A 20,527-nucleotide genomic window follows, 5' to 3' on the forward strand; every position below is an offset into this window, starting at 1 on the left:
TTCGGCTTGTGCCTTGGCTTTTTCTGCTCTTGTTCGGCTGATATTGATTGCTACCTTCTTGTTCCTCCTTGCTTCAATTTTATCCAGTGTACCAACAGTGATCCATTCCTTGTGATGGTGCTTCTTTTGGCCCAGAACCTCCTGACATGTTGAAACGATTGCCTCCTTGATACCTTTCCAGCTGCTCTCTATGGTGGTTCCCTCTCCATTGAGTAGGTCATGAAAGGCCTCGAACCTGTTGCTGAGGGCTATGTTAAATTCGTTAAGTTTGTCAGCATCTCGAAGAAAGGCCGTGTTAAACTTTTGTGATGTTGTCCGCGCCATTGTCCAGTGCTTCTTGAGTTTTAGTTTCATCTTGGCGACCAGCAAATGGTGATCGGATGCTATATCAGCTCCTCTTCTGGTTCTCACATCCTCCATCGTCCTCCTGAACTTTTTGTTGATGCAGACATGGTCGATTTGATTTTGTGTAGTGTGATCCGGTGAAATCCAAGTGGCTTTGTGTATGTTTTTGTGTGGGAATATGGTGCCACCTATGACCAGTTTATTGAAGGCACATAGGTTTGCAAATCTCTCACCGTTTTCGTTCCTTCCTCCCAGTCCATGTTGTCCCATGACGTCTTCGTATCCAGTGTTGTCCTTTCCAACCTTGGCATTGAAATCTCCCATTAGAATGGTCAGGTCCTTGGTTGGGCACTTCTCGAAGATTGACTGCAGCCTATCGTAGAATTGGTTTTTAGCGTCTTCATCGTAGTCGTTGGTCGGCGCATAGCATTGGATGATGTTCATTGTAATGGCCTCTCTCTTTGTTTTGAAGGAGGCTTTGATGATCCTCGGTCCATGAGATTCCCATCCTATAAGTGCATTTTGTGCTTTTCTAGACAGCATCAGTGCCACTCCTTGTGTATGTGGGGCATTTTCTTCTTCATGACCGGAGTATAACAGAAGTTCTCCTGAAGACAGTCGTTGTTGTTGGAAGACTCTGCCGGTCTCCCACATTGTCCGGACATTCCATGTACCTATAAAAATTGTCGCTCTGGTTGTAAGAAGGTGCATCGGCCTCATGACTTCCGAAGGAACTCGGCTTTCATCATGAGACGTCATTTTTCCTTCTACTCCCAGGGCAGAGTTTGAATGGTTTGAATGATTTTTTCTGGTTAGCGTTTTTTTAGCGAGTTGATTTTCTACGGGATGGGGTCGCTAACCCCATGCCCAACCCTCCTCCTTTACCCGGGCTTGGGACCAGCAGTAGCCCCTGGAGGAGCTACAGGCGGAGTATTTCTGTGTTCCCTTTATTGGGAGCTTCCATCGAACTTACTGATTATTGCTATTCATTTTATTATCCCTTAATTAATGCTGATAAATTATGTACCGTTTGCTCCGTTCTGTGTCACATACAGGTTGATTGTATGTAAAATATGATTTCTTACCTGAGGTGCGATGGACTTTGATAAATTATGTGTGGTTAAGATATAATGATTTAGTGCCTCAAACATAGATAAGTAGAAGCTTGGCTGTTGTGTTCTCTTATCGGACTAGAAACTGGGAATACGTCCTGGACTAATAGGATTCATGGCCAACTCAGCCTCAACTCAAGGTTAACCATGCAAGTCTAGGGTTATCACTGGTCGCGTTACGCAGTTGATCTATATTGGGGAATATTTCAAGATTATTATTAGTGAATCTTTATGATTCAACTGGGGACATCTCCATAATTAGTGAAAACAAACAAAAAGAATGACAGTTTATCAAATTTTCGTTCCTGAAATACTTTGTTCAAACTGCGGATATCCCATAGGAAAATTGAATTCCCTTCAATCTCTCTTATTCTTAATTATGTAAAGCAGTTTTAGCGTATTTGTATTACAAGAGTCTTAGTTGTGTGAATTATATGTTGATAATTTGGCATCATAAAATGGTTTTAAGCTTTACTATCAAGATCATTTTAGTAAGACAAGAGGTGGGGTATTTATACGTGCTTAAGTATTAATTGATGTCTGTTTAACCCTGTTTGTTCGAAGTTTTCAAATTATTTTATCAATTGTTCGACTTAAAAATACCGTTCAAACATTTATACAAATATGATAATATACTGCCAACATATACGTGTCTTATAGGTGACGTTTGTCTGTATTATTCCATTTTGTTGATGGGTTTGTTGAACTTGCTGCTACTGTTCTCAGTCGTTAACTCTGAGAATCTCACACTGTAATAAACACATGGTAGTGAATTAGGTTATTATTATTATTCATAAATAAGTCAGAATTACATGAGTTAAAGTTAAACATCTTTTATGAAACAAATAACCAAGTAACGAGAATTGAACTAACCATTTCTTTCTTGGTTCAACACCTTTAAAAGAAGACGAAGATTTCATGAAACCTTTCAAAAGTGACGAAATCGACGAGCATGGTGGATCCAACTCAATCATTTCGTTTCGTTCTAATAACATTTTGTCTAACTCCTCTGGAGTGACGAACATCCAAGATTCATCTGAGATGAATAAAGTAATCAAATCAAAAACATTTCATTAAAAAAGTTACTGAATCACTTTATACACCAGATACATCCGTCTCCTAGACTGATACATTTCTTAAGTTTAGACCTAATTAATTACACTGAGAGCGTTAAATAGATAAAATCCACTAACGGCATATGAAATTCGCACTGGGACAAGTAATTACACATTGAATTACCAAGGTGGGAGACTAGTATCATAAGATGAAGCTACTCAAGCTGCCCATCATTTGGTCAGTTGATGCCTCAACCACATTACATTCTATGAAAATATACTGCTTTGTCCTAAAGGCAAAATCGTACATTGTAGAACAAACGAAGAAATTACACAATGACATTAACCCGTTATGAAAGATCAAAATTTCAGATAGGATAGTAGATGAGAAAGTCGCTAGCTCGACTTGTAGTGTATGGGATAATGCTGAATATATATATATATATATATATATATATATATATATATATATAATATTCTATTCAAAATGATATACTGTTAATGTGTCTAATTTACTACGAAGACATACCATCAGCCGGAGGTATTCCGTTCGCCTCAAACGAATAAAATCTCTGCACACAAGATGAATAACATTCATTATTCTCCATGTAATTTAAAATGGAGTATACAAATTGACTGTGTTTCTGAAAGTTGTTCTGTGTTGTTTGTGTATTACACAGGGATTCATCAGAACTGCTGCAATATTTTTAACATTAAAATAAAAGAAGTCAAAATGATTAGCGAATACAACGCATGAAACTGTATTTCATAAATAAAGTATGATTATTAAAACAATTGGTTAATAAATTGTGTTTTGGAAACAATAATAATAAGTATTATTATTCAACCGGGAAGAATCTATAGCTTGTCATAAAGATGAAAACAAATCAGTAGCATAATAGTTAAAGGAACAAACTTTCAACGACTAGGTCTGAGATTTTCAATCCCGCTGCACCCATTTTAGTTTAAGCAGCAGGACGGTATCGCTAGTCCTTAAACATAAAGCGTATAGCTTCGAACACAGTACATAAACCTCAAACAGAGATGGATAGTGGCTAGCAGTGGAATCTAGGACGCAATGCTAAACAACAATTGGAGGATCCAAGCAACCGGTATATATATATATATATATATATATATATATATATATATATATATATATATTAGTTAATTCATCTCCTTCCTTATCATAGATTCCTGATCTTGACCCACCAAGTATAAAGTGCTTATAATGATGTTGAATAAAGTTTTGTTTGGTCTTTATTCTGGTTCTCTATATTTGGTCATGTATCTGGTATAACCTTATCCAGTCTGTGTACACTGTATCAATTGAGTACTTAACCTAGTGGTAGTAACCGGTCATATTATTGTATAGTAGTAGTATATCGTGGAAAACAGAAAATATTCTAATTCTACCGACATATCATAAACAATACTTCAATCAAGTATGAACTGTGTGCTTTTGGAATTTCGTTGCAATCAAACAATTATAAATGTAGGAACGCACTTTAGTCTCACCAATATGATAAAACCGGGTAAAAGGTTTTTTATTTCAATAGTGTTTATTACACTAATCATTAATAGAAAATCTAACAAGACGGATCTATCTATGAAGTGTTTATGAAATACTTGCATGTTTATGTGTTATAATGTCAACCTAATAACTTTGGAACAGTGTTCAAGTGTTCAAATTAGAAAATTAATTGGCTTACAAATTATGATCACGAAATGCTGATATAGAAAGAATGATGGGGAATATTTTTGATGTTAATTATAATGAAGTATATTTAAAGATAGTCTGATCTAGATAAATTGAGATTTAAGAAGTCAAGAAAATTTATTCAATAATCAAATGAATGTTAAAACATAAATCATCATTAAGAGCTCGTAATAATTTGTCTGATCAGCTGAGCTATCTGATTCAACTACATTGTTGAAGCGTGTATACATTTAGATGAGGGATATGTGAAATTTATTCTTTGGTTGCAAATTTTACATCCCTTACCCACTTATTATTTTACTTTATTTATTTAAACACATAAATATTGGTACAAAGGGGCACCAGATACATATGCTCCGCACAAATCATTCGATTTGCGTGAGGGCTGCGATACTGCCCAGATGCCCAAACTGAAGCAGGTGGTTTTCTTAGGGGGCCACACCCCGAGCCTTTGACCAAAAGGTCTGATCCACAAGGCAGTGGAGCATCGTGAAGAGATGCAGTCCCATAGTAACTGGTGACCAACAATTGATTCATACGCCATTTGTTCCTTCAGGATACTGGAGCCCATGTGCACCATTCGTTTGGAATCAGGGTTTTCCAACTCCCCTAGGTGGACTTTCCGTGTCCACCAACCCGGTTAAAGCGTCGGACATTGGCTTTTCGTCCTCTCACTTTCGTAAACAACATCCCCGCCACTGTGAGAAGGCAGTGAGTAGGACTTCCGTGGCAGAGGCTATATACGCGTGGCCATGTGAGAGCATTTGGAGAGGGAGAGCGGACTCTCCCCACTCTCGGCCGTATCAGGGCATTCGGGGGCTCCCTTACCCACAATCAAACAGATTCCAAACCCAAGAGTTCAGTTTGAAAATTTACTTAACATGACAACAAAATTATGGTCAAAAAGGAATCAACAAACGAAAAATCTGAAATAATTTAATTTTGATACATTTTGAAGGGAACATTACATCACTGAGTAGTCTGATGAGATCAGATAAATCAAAAAAGTTCTCTAATAAATATATTTCAGCTTTCGTACCAGCAAGTCACAATAAGTAATATTGAATTTAAGTCCTAGAGATAATTAAAAATCAGCAGCTATATAAACTAAAAAAACACGAAGGTCAGCGAAGGGATCTCTTTTTAACGAATCTATTATCAAGCTGAACAGTCGTATATACATATACATATGAAAATCATTTTAGGAGCTAATTCTGTAAGGACATATGAACAAAAAATAAACATGGCAATGTAATAAAAAGGTAATAACATATGATTACGTAATGTAAATATTAACAATAAAACATTGCATGTGTGCAAATAAGAAATTAATAAGTTAGCAACGGATTATAATGTAAATGGACTAAAATAATTAAAAAGTTTTTATTACGATGATTAAAAGCAATACAGGAGTTAAATTAAATAAAGTGATATCAGAAACAATTATGAATAAGGTCATGGAGATACGAGAAATAACTCAAAAGAGAGGGGGATGTTTTTAAATACGAAAATAATAATAATAATAGTTTGGGGCCATGGCAAAGATAAGGATAACACGTACTTTATTCTCACGCACAGTTCTGGCTTTATCTCATAGATGGAAAGAGCTTCTGCCGTTTTAAGAACTTAAAATCAACTTGTGGATTAGTGGAGTAATTGGAATCCACTAAATGTTTAGGAATGGGACTTCTAACTACTTTTCTCTTACCCTTGTAGAATCCCACTAGAACGTGTTCTCGTATCCGAGCTGAGAGTTTTTCATCTACATACAAACGATCTTTTATTGTTACTATTTACATTGGGTAGTCTAGTAGCATAACCTTTCTACTACGTTACCATGTTTATTTTCTGTTCATGTGTCCTCGCGGAATTAATGCCTAAAAAGATTTTCATATATATGTGCATATACCATTGTTCAGCTTGATAATAGGTTCGTTAAGAGATCCGTTTGCTGGGCTTAATGTTTTTTGTTTAAATGCGAACTACATACATGTTTTAACAAAAGGTTATAATCTACACGCATATTTACAGTGAAAATTCCCAATCTAACATTTTTAGCTGAACTTTGATTAAACCTATTCTTTTAAAAATACTAAAACAATTTCCTAGTTTCTTTCACATTTGTATTTTTACATATTTTAATATCTGTCTCATGATTTTTACATAACTACCACATCATTAACTTTTCATCAAAATATTTTGTCAATTTGCTTTCATATATTATGTAATGTAGCAACAGTTTAATGGTGTATAATAGCAAATACAGTTCAGTTAACGGTACAACCGAAAAAGAGGTCTTTCAGCTAATGGTGTTTCCCTGACTTCGCCTGGCAAGTGCAAACGAAAACTACAGCAGGATAGTTGATGGCTCCTATTCTGAGACATATCTGACAACATATCAAGCCATTGAGTTGTGTATAAACCAGAGAGTCATGATAGACCGACAGGTTCCAGTCCTATCCATCACTCTTTTATACCACGGCTCTTAGTCATAAACTGAGAGCCTCTCCCGTTTTTCTAACAAGTCTCGGAGTCGACTAACAAAACACTACATAGAAATCGCTGGGATGGCAACCGTAAAACATGTTCAGACCACTGCATCGTGTTTTGGGATGATAACAATAACTCACTGCTCGGAAACACACACTGCCAGCTCTCACGGTTACTAACATAGTACTACTATTGGATGTCAGAAATCCTTCAAAAGAAACGAAAATCAAACGCGCAGTCGACGAACACCCTCAGTTCGGAAAGGCCTGGTGAGGATAAATTAGAAGTACTCCATAGTCATAAATATAAGTTATATCTAAACATACCTGCAGATTGGTGGTCCAGGTGGCTTATCTGGAAGAAACTCAAGAAAGTGCCACTGCGCTTGCTGCAGTAGTTCATTATGCAACCACGATTCTTCTGAAACACCCTAAAAGAATAAAATATTTTTTCACACTCAGATGATGATGTTAAAAATTCCGATATTTAAATCGTAATTTATCGTAACTGAAATTATTAGAAAGTATTGATAAGTTTATCATGTTAATATCTCCAAACACAATACTTAAGATAGCAGGTTGGTGATAAATTACATTTCGACAAGGATAACCAGCTCCACCTAACATATGTATGCGAAATACCTGTCAGTTTATTAGTAAGTTGGAAGCCAGGAGTGATCAGACCAAGAGACAACATTAATCACTGAAGTCATTGACTGGATCTGAGCTGTGTTAACATGTACAGACTGTGCTTTTGGTTCGGAAGACAATTGCGGTCAGTGCTGGGAGACCTTAGGTGGAATGGAACGAAATCCGTCACAGTGATACACACAAGTCATTCCTTTTCCTCTCCTAAATCTTATTTTCAATATTTCTTCGCAATTTCTAATACTTTATTTTACTTCTTTGTTCGAACCATATGCCCATCAGTCATTTTTGTCATTGCCATAGTGATTATTTTGACTCATTTTGTTAATCTTGCTCCACCGTGTTGATGTGGTAACTCTACCTGGAACCCTTCAAAGGTTACTGCCGATCCCAAGTCTACATACAGAAGGAGGATTGAGCATGAGGGTTAACAATTCTGTCCCCTAAAAAAATTACTAAAAAAGCACTAGCTAGGAAAAACTATTTGAAGCATCATTTAACGTGATTTGGTGGGGAAAACACAATCCTGAAATCAATGTCTAGTCACAAGTTTTAAAGTACTTCACCATTATCTGATTATGCAAGAGATAAACTAGTAAATTATATTAAGGGGAACTAACGTATCAGATTATGAAGGTTGACAATGACTAGATAAAGAACCTGTGATGAGATTTTCTGGTTGAGAAGCTCACTCAGAGCAATAGAGAAGCTTGACTGAATGATGACGTCAAGATAGTCAACTACTCAACTCCTTATGCTAAAATGGTAAATATCTCAACTTCTTTTTCAACATAAATCAACCACAAAAGATTCTTGTTTATATCATCAAAATGATTTATTTCATATGTATCAGAATTGAAATAAACCGAAAGCACATCAAGTGACAAACCAACAGCGATCAACAACTGCTACAGAGCAAACAATAATCTGAAAGATAATCAAAACGCTATTCACGTAAATAACATGAATTCCCAAAATCTCAACACATGATAAACATCGCAGCCCCGGGGAATACTTGATAAATCAATCAAAATATATGCTCAGTCTGATAAACCGACTACGAGCCCCCCCTGGTACGGCCGAGAGTGGGGAGAGTCCGCTCTCCCTCTCCAAATGCTCTCACATGGCCACGCGTATATAGCCTCTGCCACGGAAGTCCTACTCACTGCCTTCTCACAGTGGCGGGGATGTTGTTTACGAAAGTGAGAGGACGAAAAGCCAATGTCCGACGCTTTAACCGGGTTGGTGGACACGGAAAGTCCACCTAGGGGAGTTGGAAAACCCTGATTCCAAACGAATGGTGCACATGGGCTCCAGTATCCTGAAGGAACAAATGGCGTATGAATCAATTGTTGGTCACCAGTTACTATGGGACTGCATCTCTTCACGATGCTCCACTGCCTTGTGGATCAGACCTTTTGGTCAAAGGCTCGGGGTGTGGCCCCCTAAGAAAACCACCTGCTTCAGTTTGGGCATCTGGGCAGTATCGCAGCCCTCACGCAAATCGAATGATTTGTGCGGAGCATATGTATCTGGTGCCCCTTTGTACCAATATTTATGTGTTTAAATAAATAATAAAAATAACCGACTACGAATATTTCCTTTTATTTCCCTATATTTGCTCGAAATACGAACCGTCATGATTTATGAAATATAAATCTAAAAATTTCACATCTGATAGTTATCTGCACATTCAGTTACTTCATTACTGTAGTTCTATGTTCCAATCAACTCTGACAGTCATGTCAAATCTCTGAAACTACATGGTTGCAGTTTGCTTCTATGAACACAAAAATTAGTTTAGAGTGCTTTAAGTGCAATTTATTTGTATACTGCCTATGTCAATAACATGAAACTAAGGACACCATTATTAGAATAAAGGGGGTCATTGATCCCATTAAATTAAACGGATTCATGTAGTTTTTTTCGAATCAGCCATCAATACAGAATTAAAGATAGAGTGTTCAGGTTATCGAGAATGTCCAAAGAATTACCTGAAAATAACTGCTACTAGTCAGTCTTTCTATAAATTTATTCCATTTCTCTTTAGATTCGGCGGAAGCGATGAAATATGGAGAAAAGTCCAGATCTTGTTCATGTTTTCCCACAAAATTTAACAATAAATCAAGTCCAATGCACTGAAATAAAGTTAGAAAAGTGTTGAAGTCATGAAATATTTGAACTAATTTCCCTACTGATCAGCAAAACAATTGTTTTAGTAGGATAAAAACCGAAGGAAATGGCTTTGTTTAGACACTACATAACGTACTATTCTGCCAAATTGCTTATAAAAGGACAAATATCACATATTAAATGGGTTGAATAATCGATTTAATAGCTGAGGACTTAAACACTAATTTTAAGTACTGGATAACAAATATTAGTTTATAATGTATCGTTCCAAATCAGGTCATTCAACTAGACAAGTAATGCTGGTAGAATTTCGATACTTCCATATATACTAACATAATAACCGTTACGCGTAGTGTCAATGCAACTCCAAGCGAACCTAGATACGAGCTAATTTAACCATAGTACGTCAAACCCAAGTAGTACAACTTCGAATAATTATAAAGTCCATAGGATTGTTATGAACTAATCAATTCAAATTGACACAATTTTAGATCTGACAGAATGTTTTTTTCTTTCGAAAACATTGATATTAAAAAAAACACAGAAAAGTTAGACAATTTCTGATATCTCTAAGAGTTTGTATGAGACGAAACACGTTTTCTGGATTCCACTGCTAGTAACAATCCGAATTCACTAAAAATAATCTCAGTAGTTCATCCAATTTGCTATGGACTGTTTTATACTTAAGACGACCTTACCAGTAATTCTTAAAAATGAGATGTATCAATAACATAGACGAAAATATTTTTATGATCTTACCTAATCACTTCATGTTGTTGGTTAACAGACAAATTACTTCCCTTACACTCAACATAAATCCTGTCAGGAGACGTAAACAGTTATTAGTATAGATAAAAGTTAGCGAAAGAGACTCATTAGGTCATTGAAGAAAAAAGAAGGCAATTCAGCGAAAACAATTTTCTTTACGGTAATGTTTGGAGATGCGCTTTGAAAGAGCTTGCTTCGTGCGGCCAATATAACCTGCTCCACATGAGTAAGTAAACTGATAGATGCACATTGATTTAGCATAAAGCGGGAGCTTATCCTTCATGACGGCCGAAAAAGCTAATACAAAGTTCAGACGATTAGAATGTTTTTCTGAGAGATCTTGAAGGTCTGTTTTTCGGAATCCCTGTTACAGTATCTAATTTAGACTGAATGTTCATGAAGAGAGTCTTCATTGGTGCTGTGTACACTATTTTATGATGTTTTTTTCGATTTCACATTTAACTTATTGAATCTAAATGGATATCCATTGTTGATTAGTATCTGCCGTAGTTTATCAAGTTCAATATTGATTGTATCATCGGCACAGATTTGTTTAGCGTTCGTGCAGAGAGAATCGATCAGATTTTCAAAGTTGGGTTTCACTGAAGCTAAAAGCCAAAAATCAACAACATAAAACAGTGTCCACAGCACCAATGAAGACTCTCTATAGGACATACATTGAGGAAATCACTAAACTGCATCACGAGGCAAGCCCTAACTTGGAATCCTGAAGGGAAGCGGAAAAAAGGAAGGCCAAAGAACACATTACTCTGGGAAATAGAAGCAGATATGAAAAGGATGAATAGCAACTGGAAAGGATTGCCCAGGACAGGGTTGGATGGAGAATGCTGGTGTGCGACCTATGCTCCTCCACGAGAGGTAACAGGAGTAAGTAGGTAAGGGAGCACTGGGCAGCAGTTTCATTCTAGTATAGGACTCTCCAGTAATGTTCATCCATGATCCCATCGGAGACCGAACCCAGGACCTTCGACTTTGCTTAAAATCGCCTAAACTCTAGGTCATGAAGCTGGCATTCAATGGTGTATACGTCCAACTTTAATCGGATGTGAGACAGTTATTCATCATGCGCAATGAAAGATGATCGACCAATATCGTGAATCGATTGAAGTTAGACGTAGACTATTAGGTGACGGCTTAGTGGTCTAGAGGTTAGGCATTCGTGCGCGAGAGCGAAGGTTCCAGGTTGAATCTCCGGTGGGAGTATCGAATGCAAGTTGCTAGGGTGTCCAACACTAGGAATAAACAGCTGTCCAATGTTTTATAGTTTTCAATGATGGTTTACCTAAGATCATTCTATGATGCAAACTATGAAAACTTATCAGCCTTTACAAAACCTCTATATTAATGAGAATCAGATTGTTAAATACGGTTTTTGAGACATCTTAAACAGGACCAACATACAGCAAACACCATTTGTGTTAACAGACGGAACTTTATTTATAGTTCTCAGCTTGACACTAAAGATCACAGAGATTGTGAGTCCCCTTTGTATATGTACATCCAAATTACAAATTAAAAAGACAACTGAATCATGAAAAACAGCAGATACAAGCAGGAATTATCACATTGAGACACTAACAAACTAACCAATTTTAATCCAAGTTCAGCACCTAAACGGCTGGAAGCCAGATCATCATTTGGAGGTTGTTCAAATCCGCTTGGTGTTGGTAAAGAACGCAGTAGAGCGTAACGAAGTCTGTTGAATCGCATTGGGATTGTTACATATGAATTCGATAATTCAGCTAATCTCGGCCAGCTCGATTTACGAACACCACCCTTATTCTTGCAACGGTTTGCAAAAATGGTTGAATTATTGTTAAACAGCCTTAACCATGACTGTACAGCAGAATGTTCGGAAATTTTATCAGCTAGAACATCAATAGATGAATTAATTATATCCTTTGAGCCAAAAACTGTAAAAACAGCTGCGACCGCGTATGGAACAGTAATGTGAGCCAAATGCGAAGTCTTAACAAAATCTGGATATCTTAAGAGAAGAGTTAGTAAAATATTAGCTGAGGCATTGAGAAATTGAATGTGTACAACATAATTATCACATATTGAGTAAACACCTAGTGTAACTTATTTACTAAATGTATTATGGATAGCAGTGAGATCCAGGTCGCGTGCATCATCATATTTAGGACTTGTCACTTGTAAGTATCTACAGCCATGTTAATGTTCACAACGGTACTCAACCCACTACTTCTCTCTCCAAACGCCCACCGTGTTATCCACTTAGCTACTAAGTCCAAATAGTCACTGACTTCTGTAACAGGATGAATTTCAATTCATTTTTGTTGATTGCTTAAATCTCCCCATAACATCAACAGGAAGATTTTAGCAACCAACAAAAATGAATTGAAATTCATCCTGTTACAGAAGTCAGTGACTATTTGGACTTAGTAGCTAAGTGGATAACACGGTGGGCGTTTGGAGAGAGAAGTAGTGGGTTGAGTACCGTTGTGAACATTAACATGGCTGTAGATACTTACAAGTGACAAGTCCTAAGTATGATGGGACACACACCCCAGGTTCCACAACGAACCACCATTTGACTCTGCTTTGTTTAAAACCACTGGGATAACAATACGGCTTGGTATATACATTCATGATTATGCCCAAGATCATAAATTCAGTACGCCCACCCTATAGAAATACCTTCAAATATGCTATAAAATTGGTTTATGTTTCCAGCTATCGGTCGATACCTATCAAGGTTGTACTTATTTCATCCAGACGTTTACAATGATATAAGCAGATGAAACCAAACAGACAGTAAAGTGGCTTATGTGTGTGAGTATATACATATACAAACAGTATACATGTTGTCTTCAAATCCGCTGACCGACATCACGTGCCCAGTCACCAATCAGAATCACAATTCTCTTTTGATTTGGTATGTACTTTATAACTCACTGCCTGGAATGGACAATTACACAATCGACCAGCACTATTGATCTTGAGCCCGCATCCAGATTCCTATTTGCTGACTATCTGCTAGCTCCTCTATGCAAATACCCTTGAGTCCAGAAGTAGCAGCAAGCCTCTACTATATTTGTATTGCAAACAGATGTGGTTTATATACTGACATACCAGAAAGCATAACATCATAAAATGAAAAATAACAATCATACATGAATAAGCTAAAATTGCTTGTGAAAAGGAGAGACTGTAATAGATTGGCAACAAATTACAGATAACAACTCCTACAACAGTAGTTTATATGTCAACCTAAAGTTTTTGATAAATGCAATTTACATACATAGTAATTTAATTACTCAGTAATTATAAAAAACTATAATTAATAATAAATCGAAAAACCAGTCCCAAATTCTACAGTATTTCTTCCGTTATAATAATATATAATAGTAAGTTAGTAACTGGGGTAGTGATAGTGTAAATACTGGTGTCTTATATAGATAGACAAAAACTATTTTACGTTTAGGACCCATAGAATCAAGTGAAAGTGACAATAGAATATAAGATGTTTATAAGGTCTTATTTCACGATAGAAGTTCGTATTTTTCATTCCAATAAATATTAAACGAATCAAAAGCCAAGGTTTATAACGACACTGAATAAATTTCAAAGGTAAATTTGTAAACACAAAATAAATGGGAACATACTTTTTTGTTTTTGCCTGTATACTAGCTTGTATATTATCTGATGTAAGAAATGCAGCTTTGTCGAAATTTCTGAAAGCCTCTAGTGCATTATTTAATGTTATTTTTAACTTTCTGTCTTTGCAAAGAATACATAATTCTCCTCGGTAAAACCAAACCTAGATATTTACATGAAAATAAACATTCACTTACACGATTCTCAGCATTCTCAGGATTGATCCAGCTTGGTAACTGATTCGCACATTCGATAAGAAGGAATTCACCGTCTTCATCAGTAACTCTAAATCTCTTGATAGAAAGTGAGCATTTAACTAACTGAATAATAACTTCTGGATCTAATTTGCTTATTTCGGAAAGCATCCAAACAATGAACCATTCATCTTCAACACTTTCGCCACAATCAACGCATCCAAATAGGAAAAATGAATCAACAGCTATAGAATCATATAATTAGATAGTCAACTCACATATTGATTGAATCCATAACTTGAAGGGGTCTCTGTACCACTGATACTGGATGCACCATAAGCTTAAAAATTCAATATACATATTCCTTTTATGACTTGCAGCATTTCTATCAGTACTATTAAGAAAAATAAGTTTGTAACTGAGACTATTCCGCATTTCTGAAAGTAATAGAAATGGTACAGAAATAATATTCGTATGTATTTGTGAAATGGTTGAATACGGAGTGGAATGCTCCGATTAACTGAACGATTTCTAAAAAAGAAAGGACATCGGAAAGTTACAAGTACGTTAGTGCAGTGAACAACATTGAGTTTGATGGACCAACGTAAATCTGTTCCAACACATTTAGCTACGGAAACTGTATGCATCATGAACCATAATATTTTAATTTAAGCATGTATCGACAAACGAAAACCTGCTTTAACTCAGCTACACTGATTTTTTCAGACTTTCAGTCTTAAGCTCTAATTCAAATGAAAATAATTAGGGATCCTAAAATTTGGGAAATCATGCTACCTAAACCTATGCCTATCGCACAAAATGACCCTTTGTAGAAACTGGTAGACGAACTAAGCTCCAGAAATAGCAAATTTATCGGTGTATAAGGAAATTCAAAATATAAGGTAAGATGAGAAGCTCAGCAACGCTATAAGAATTGGAAAGCGAGGCATCTCCCGTAGTAAAAATCCCGGACCAAGAAGCTCTCGAACCACCACATGGAATCAAAGAGCATCAAAAGAATATCAATACTCAGCCTACCAAACAAGTTTATTTATTTATTTATTTAAACACATAAATATTGGTACAAGGAAGCACCAGATAAATATGCGCCTCACAAATCTCATTCGATTCGCTTGAGGGCTGTGATACTGCCCAGATGCCCAGACTGAAGTAGGTAGTTTTCTTAGGGGGCCACACCCCGAGCCTTTGACCAAAAGGTCTGATCCACAAGGCAGTGGAGCATCGTGAGATGCAGTTCCATGGTAGCTGGTGACCAAATAATTGGTTCATACGCCATTCGTTCCATCAGGATCCTGGAGCTCATGTGCACCATTCGTTTGGAATCAGGGTTTTCCAACTCCCCTAGGTGGACTTTCCGTGTCCACCAACCCGGTTAGAGCGTCGGACATTGGCTTTTCGTCCTCTCAATTTCGTAAACAACACCCCCGCCACGAGAAGGCAGTGGGTAGGACTTCCGTGGCAGAGGCTATATACGCGTGGCCATGTGAGAGCATTTGGAGAGGGAGAGCGGATTCTCCCCACCCTCGGCCGTACCAGGGTATCTGAGGGCGGGTAAATATTTGATAGATGTTTTTACATCACGGCGTTGTACGATAAACTAGCTATCATTTATCTTTATCCATTCAATTCCATGTTTAGCAAGCAGTGGGGTGTGGGAGACGATAGGATGATATGTTCAAGTTATCTAACTCAATGACTAGAAAAGTAGATCTTGTAATGGAGCCATAAACGAACTTATTTGCTACAAGCTCCCAAAAGCCATAACCTCTCAGACCCTTGAACAACAGGTATGACATTATAGAGCTTAGTACTTCTGCAATCTTTTCGGTACACAACCCTCATTTCTTGGAAAGCGTGATCATACAGTTATCGCCTTTAAGTTTGATATTGTTATATTCTACTAAGCTGAGTTGTCAGATCGTTTCAAAACATTGGAGACTGATATAGCAATGATAAGCTCAGAAGCTTTTTCAGCCTGCTGAAAAGTTAACTCGGGAGCATCAGCTAAGAGTTATATAGTCATCATGAAACTTGTCGCTTACTGTAGAACGAAAACAAATGTTGGGACGCAGATAACACAATTGGAAATGGCAGAGTAAAGCACCTTTATAATTAGATCCAAAATATGTTATCACGCAAACTAAGGAAACATCCACCGACATTAACAAGATGTCATAGAATCCCTACCGTAATTCGCGTGGAGAACGTGTTTTGAATGTTAGGTGACTAAAACTTAGGAGATTGGTGAGACTACAATTTATGGACTACCTTTGAGCGACCCTTGAAAGACTTTGGGAATGTCCACCGACATACTATGGCTAAATGAGGGTTGCGAACTAGCGTGAGGAATTAGGATTAATATTTACCGTTGATAGTTAGGGTTAGGAATTAGATTTAGGGTTTTCATCACGAACTGACATCAGCTATAATGCCACAAACAACCTTAGGAGCCTGCGCTTACAAGCTACCTCTAAATACAGAATAAGCTGTGTGAATGAGGTCGGACGAATTTCCATGAACAGTAAATAGAATGCTATACTCAAGGGGATCACCACTTCAAGCACATGAAAGTCAATAAGACTGGACGACCTACATGTACTATTTAGATAACTTGCTACACATATAGTTGTATCCTTGACAATAAATACAATTACACCACAATACTGAAATAATTGTATACAATAGTGTTTTGTTGAAGCTTGAAAACTTGGAAAAAAACATATATGCAGATCGGTCAAGGAATTCCTGGTTAATCGGTTGTGGACGAATGGATTGCTAAATTTCTTGCCAAACTTTAATGCTCACCGGGGTTCTATAAGGTAAATTGAGAGGTGTATTGTTATCTGCCCTGTATATCAGTGAACGCTAAGTCTAATCAATTTCCAAAAATATATTTATTTATATAAAGTGTAAACAATTTTGGGGGTACTAACTAAAGGCTACTCATTGACTGCATCTGAATTGGGGATCTATATGAACCCATTCACAAAATAATAAAACCTAGTGGAAAAGTTCTACATAACGCACCACCGCCGACCGGTAACAAAACGCCGTAGCGAGTACAAGTTATAATACCACCAAATTATCAAAGTTCAAATTTAGATCCTTATTTTGAGGACAAAAGTATGTGAACCACTGTTAATTCATTCCTAAAAGGCCTTTGCGTATGACTGGTCTTCCCTTTGTACCTGTAAATAAATCCCCAAAATCAATAGCTCTGTCAGTGTTTGATATTGGATGCTGACCACATTAGTTTTGATGGACTCAAATAGCTGAAGGCGTTCAATCATGCATCTGGTTTCGAATGGCGTGCGCAACGCCTCCTGCGATCACTAGCCAGATTAGATCAATCACTCCTCGATATATTGACAATCTATCAAATATATCTTCCAACCTCCTCACTTCTGACTTTTGATTTTACTGGGTCGGCGCGATTCGATCATAGGTGTTACTGGTAAATTGTCAAACTACAATACCTGTTGTATCTTCACCTTGAACAAGCCAATTTGGGTTACGTATTTACCTTCTCGTGGTGTTTCGAAGTTCCAGTTTGGGAAAAACAGAAGGCTGGGTGGTCTGTGTTTGTTCTGGTAATGGTGACCTCATAGGTGATCCAACTTTATTTTGAAGGATAGAGATTCAATCCCGAGTTGAGGCAAAGAGATGCATTTTTTGATGACTCGTTTGGAAAATTGACCGTCGGCTGAGAAGTAATTTGTTCTGGGCAGGTGAACTGTTGTGGAATTATTTAGTAAATTCTTTGTTCCAGAAGACAAGAGGAATAATAACATATCAAACACAAACCAGTCATCAGGAAAGTTAAGAACTGTGATTACGTCACCTCCAGATCTTTTGTAGCAGTAAATAAATCCCCAAATTGATGTCTCTGTAAGTCTTCAAAACTTGATGCTGATCGCAACACTCTTAATGGACTCACTTAGCTGAAGGCGCTTGGTCACTCATCCTCACCAGATCACGAGTGAGTACACGGTGCTACCCGCCCCCTGCAACTGTTAGTCAGCCTAGACAGAACGCTTCTCGATGGATCGATCAAATATATCATGGAAACCCTTCATTTCTGATTTGACTGGGTTGGTATACTTCGATTATAAAGGTGTTACTGGCAAAAGCGTTGTTAAACTCTGGATACTCGTGGCATCTTTAGTGATGAAACTGATGTGGTCTGGCACACCAAACAGTAAACTGTGAGTCTGCCTCTTGTTGGAACATTAGATACCATGTTTTAATTTGTATTCTTACGTGAAGTGATATTGTTTATATATTTTCGGATATTTTTTCTCGTTCATTGGTATGCTTTATATTCGCCATTTCGGGACGGACTCCTAAGTTATTTAGGATCAAGACTCTTTCGCCTCCCTCATTTCAGCTAATGCCATCTTGGCCCGACAACATCAAGACTTGATTCTGCTACACAGAAGCTGACTTCCACGAGCACGACGTGACAGACACATGTGCACAATTTCTCGCAGTAGTGGGTGCATTCCTGCTCTATTTTAACAAGTATGTGGCACCCAGTATGTTTAATAATGATGCTTCAGAACCTTTCGAAACTTTAAAAAAGGCCATTCGTAAACTTGGATACCTAACCGACCGACAAAGGTTAGATCAACTTTTCCAAGAGATTTAGTTGCAACATGGCTCAGCAATAGAAATGTTGCTGGGTATGAGAAAGGTAATTGGTTAGTGGACCTTTCACGAGGGCCTGTTCAAACAACTTTTCTTGTCTGAGATTCCCTAACAGGTGTCAGGTGGTCCTCGTCTCATCTCAAAACAACGCCGCAGCCGAAACTGTTGCATCTGATGACTGGATTCTGGTTTACTCTACCAAAGAAACACCTCAAACAACACGGACTGGCGTTACAGAACTCCGTCATACTCTGATACGTTAGCTTAACACTTGTCACCACCGTAGACGTTCACGAACTCCTCGTAGCTCTTCACGAATACAATCTGCCTCTAGATCATGAGGGATAGATAACCCTGATTGGTGTCGGCATCATAATCAGCGCGGAAAATCTTCGCGAAATTGTAGAAAATCCTGAAATTTCTCAAGCCCCATACTGACCAACACTAAAAACGTTTCGTGAAACTTCTCCGCTGGCACGCGTTAACGACAACCGTAGCCCGCAAACACAGCCAAGGTATAATTTCAAACCTGACGAAGATATTTTGAGATGTTCGGAATTAATAATATGAGAACTACCGGTTTTCAGAGCTCATCAATACGCTTTCTAGTAGTCACAAATGGGCAAGGACTGAAATACCTTACCCAGTAAATGTACTCTGTGACGAACAGATTGTTAGAGCTAACCTAGTAAATAACCCGTATTCTTAAGCATGTCTCAAATTTGATAATTTGTACAGACTCAGATTTTTTAAACTTTTTGTGTTTCCTTTTTTTGGTAAAGAGAAAACTTGTTGAAATACCTCATGCTGAGAATTCTATATAGTACCAGAATATAATATTGAATAAAGCCAATAATAATAATTCTGGGATGGATTTCATGGAATTTTCAATGGTGATGTCAGGTATTTGCAAAACGATTATTATTTTACACAAACACTACATCCACCACTGCTCAAGGTCTGATCGGGATTCCTGTACGTTGTGGTACGTCTGTTCCGTGGATTCACTGTATGGCTGTCGGAATCTGTAATGGATGTGGATTCAGTACTTTTAAGATGTACAAAGCGTCATGATTGCCAGAAGAAATATGGATGGACTCACTTCGTTTCCAGAATCCTATCCAGCTCAGGTAGCGGTTGTGTGTGATTGTACCATGATCATTTAGCGTGCTCTTCACAGCATTAATTACACTTTTAAATCATATTGGATGATTTTGTAGAATTATGGTCTAGTTCGTTGTTAGTACCGGTATGATAAGAGACCTAATCCCGAAATTGTAGAGTTGTAATTATGTCACTATCTAATCTATATAGATCGAATGTATTGTTAAATCTTGTGGCCTGTGCGTCCTGTTACTGTATAACGTGATAATACTGCCAATTAGAGAGCGCTGGATTATCGATAGGACCAATGACACATGGAAACCATACGAGCAGTCTAGAGTCCTTATCAGTCCTGCTTTCCGCCTAGCCCAGCCAGTTAAGTCCAGAACACCAATAACAGCCTCTGCAATATGAATCATTTATTTCAAACATACTGGGTTTATATACCAACCAGACAGACCACATCGTACCATAAAATAGAAAAAAATCTTTACAAGATCTAGCTTAATGTGACTGTGAACAAGGGAGATAGTAATTGGTGTGCATCTGACTGCAATTTGGTTAGCAAGGTAAGGTATTTACAAGCACTTCAGTTTATACATCGTCTTACACCCACTTCAGCTGAACAGATGTTATTTTTATTGATTTT

General features: G+C 37.4%; 1 protein-coding gene across 1 annotated transcript in view; it reads right to left on the bottom strand.

Moving 5' to 3' along the window:
* Positions 1–17,187, bottom strand: part of Smp_163180 (hypothetical protein) — a gene marked incomplete at its 3' end in the record, with an annotated part of 28,574 nt that extends 11,387 nt beyond the window's left edge. Inside the window, exons 1-10 of the mRNA XM_018790159.1 lie at positions 17,155–17,187; positions 14,385–14,637; positions 14,234–14,351; positions 14,110–14,197; positions 13,921–14,075; positions 11,879–12,278; positions 9,364–9,507; positions 7,049–7,152; positions 3,042–3,205; positions 2,331–2,493 (exon numbers count right to left, since the gene is read on the bottom strand). Of these exons, the coding sequence (XP_018655530.1) occupies positions 2,331–2,493; positions 3,042–3,205; positions 7,049–7,152; positions 9,364–9,507; positions 11,879–12,278; positions 13,921–14,075; positions 14,110–14,197; positions 14,234–14,351; positions 14,385–14,466 (1,418 nt within the window). The 5' untranslated portion in view covers positions 14,467–14,637; positions 17,155–17,187. The remainder of the gene's footprint in view (positions 1–2,330; positions 2,494–3,041; positions 3,206–7,048; positions 7,153–9,363; positions 9,508–11,878; positions 12,279–13,920; positions 14,076–14,109; positions 14,198–14,233; positions 14,352–14,384; positions 14,638–17,154) is intronic.
* Between the last annotated feature and the right edge of the window lie 3,340 nt (positions 17,188–20,527).

This window comes from Schistosoma mansoni, chromosome W (genome assembly GCF_000237925.1).
Source record: "Schistosoma mansoni strain Puerto Rico chromosome W, complete genome".
Classification (NCBI taxonomy): Eukaryota; Metazoa; Platyhelminthes; class Trematoda; order Strigeidida; family Schistosomatidae; genus Schistosoma; species Schistosoma mansoni.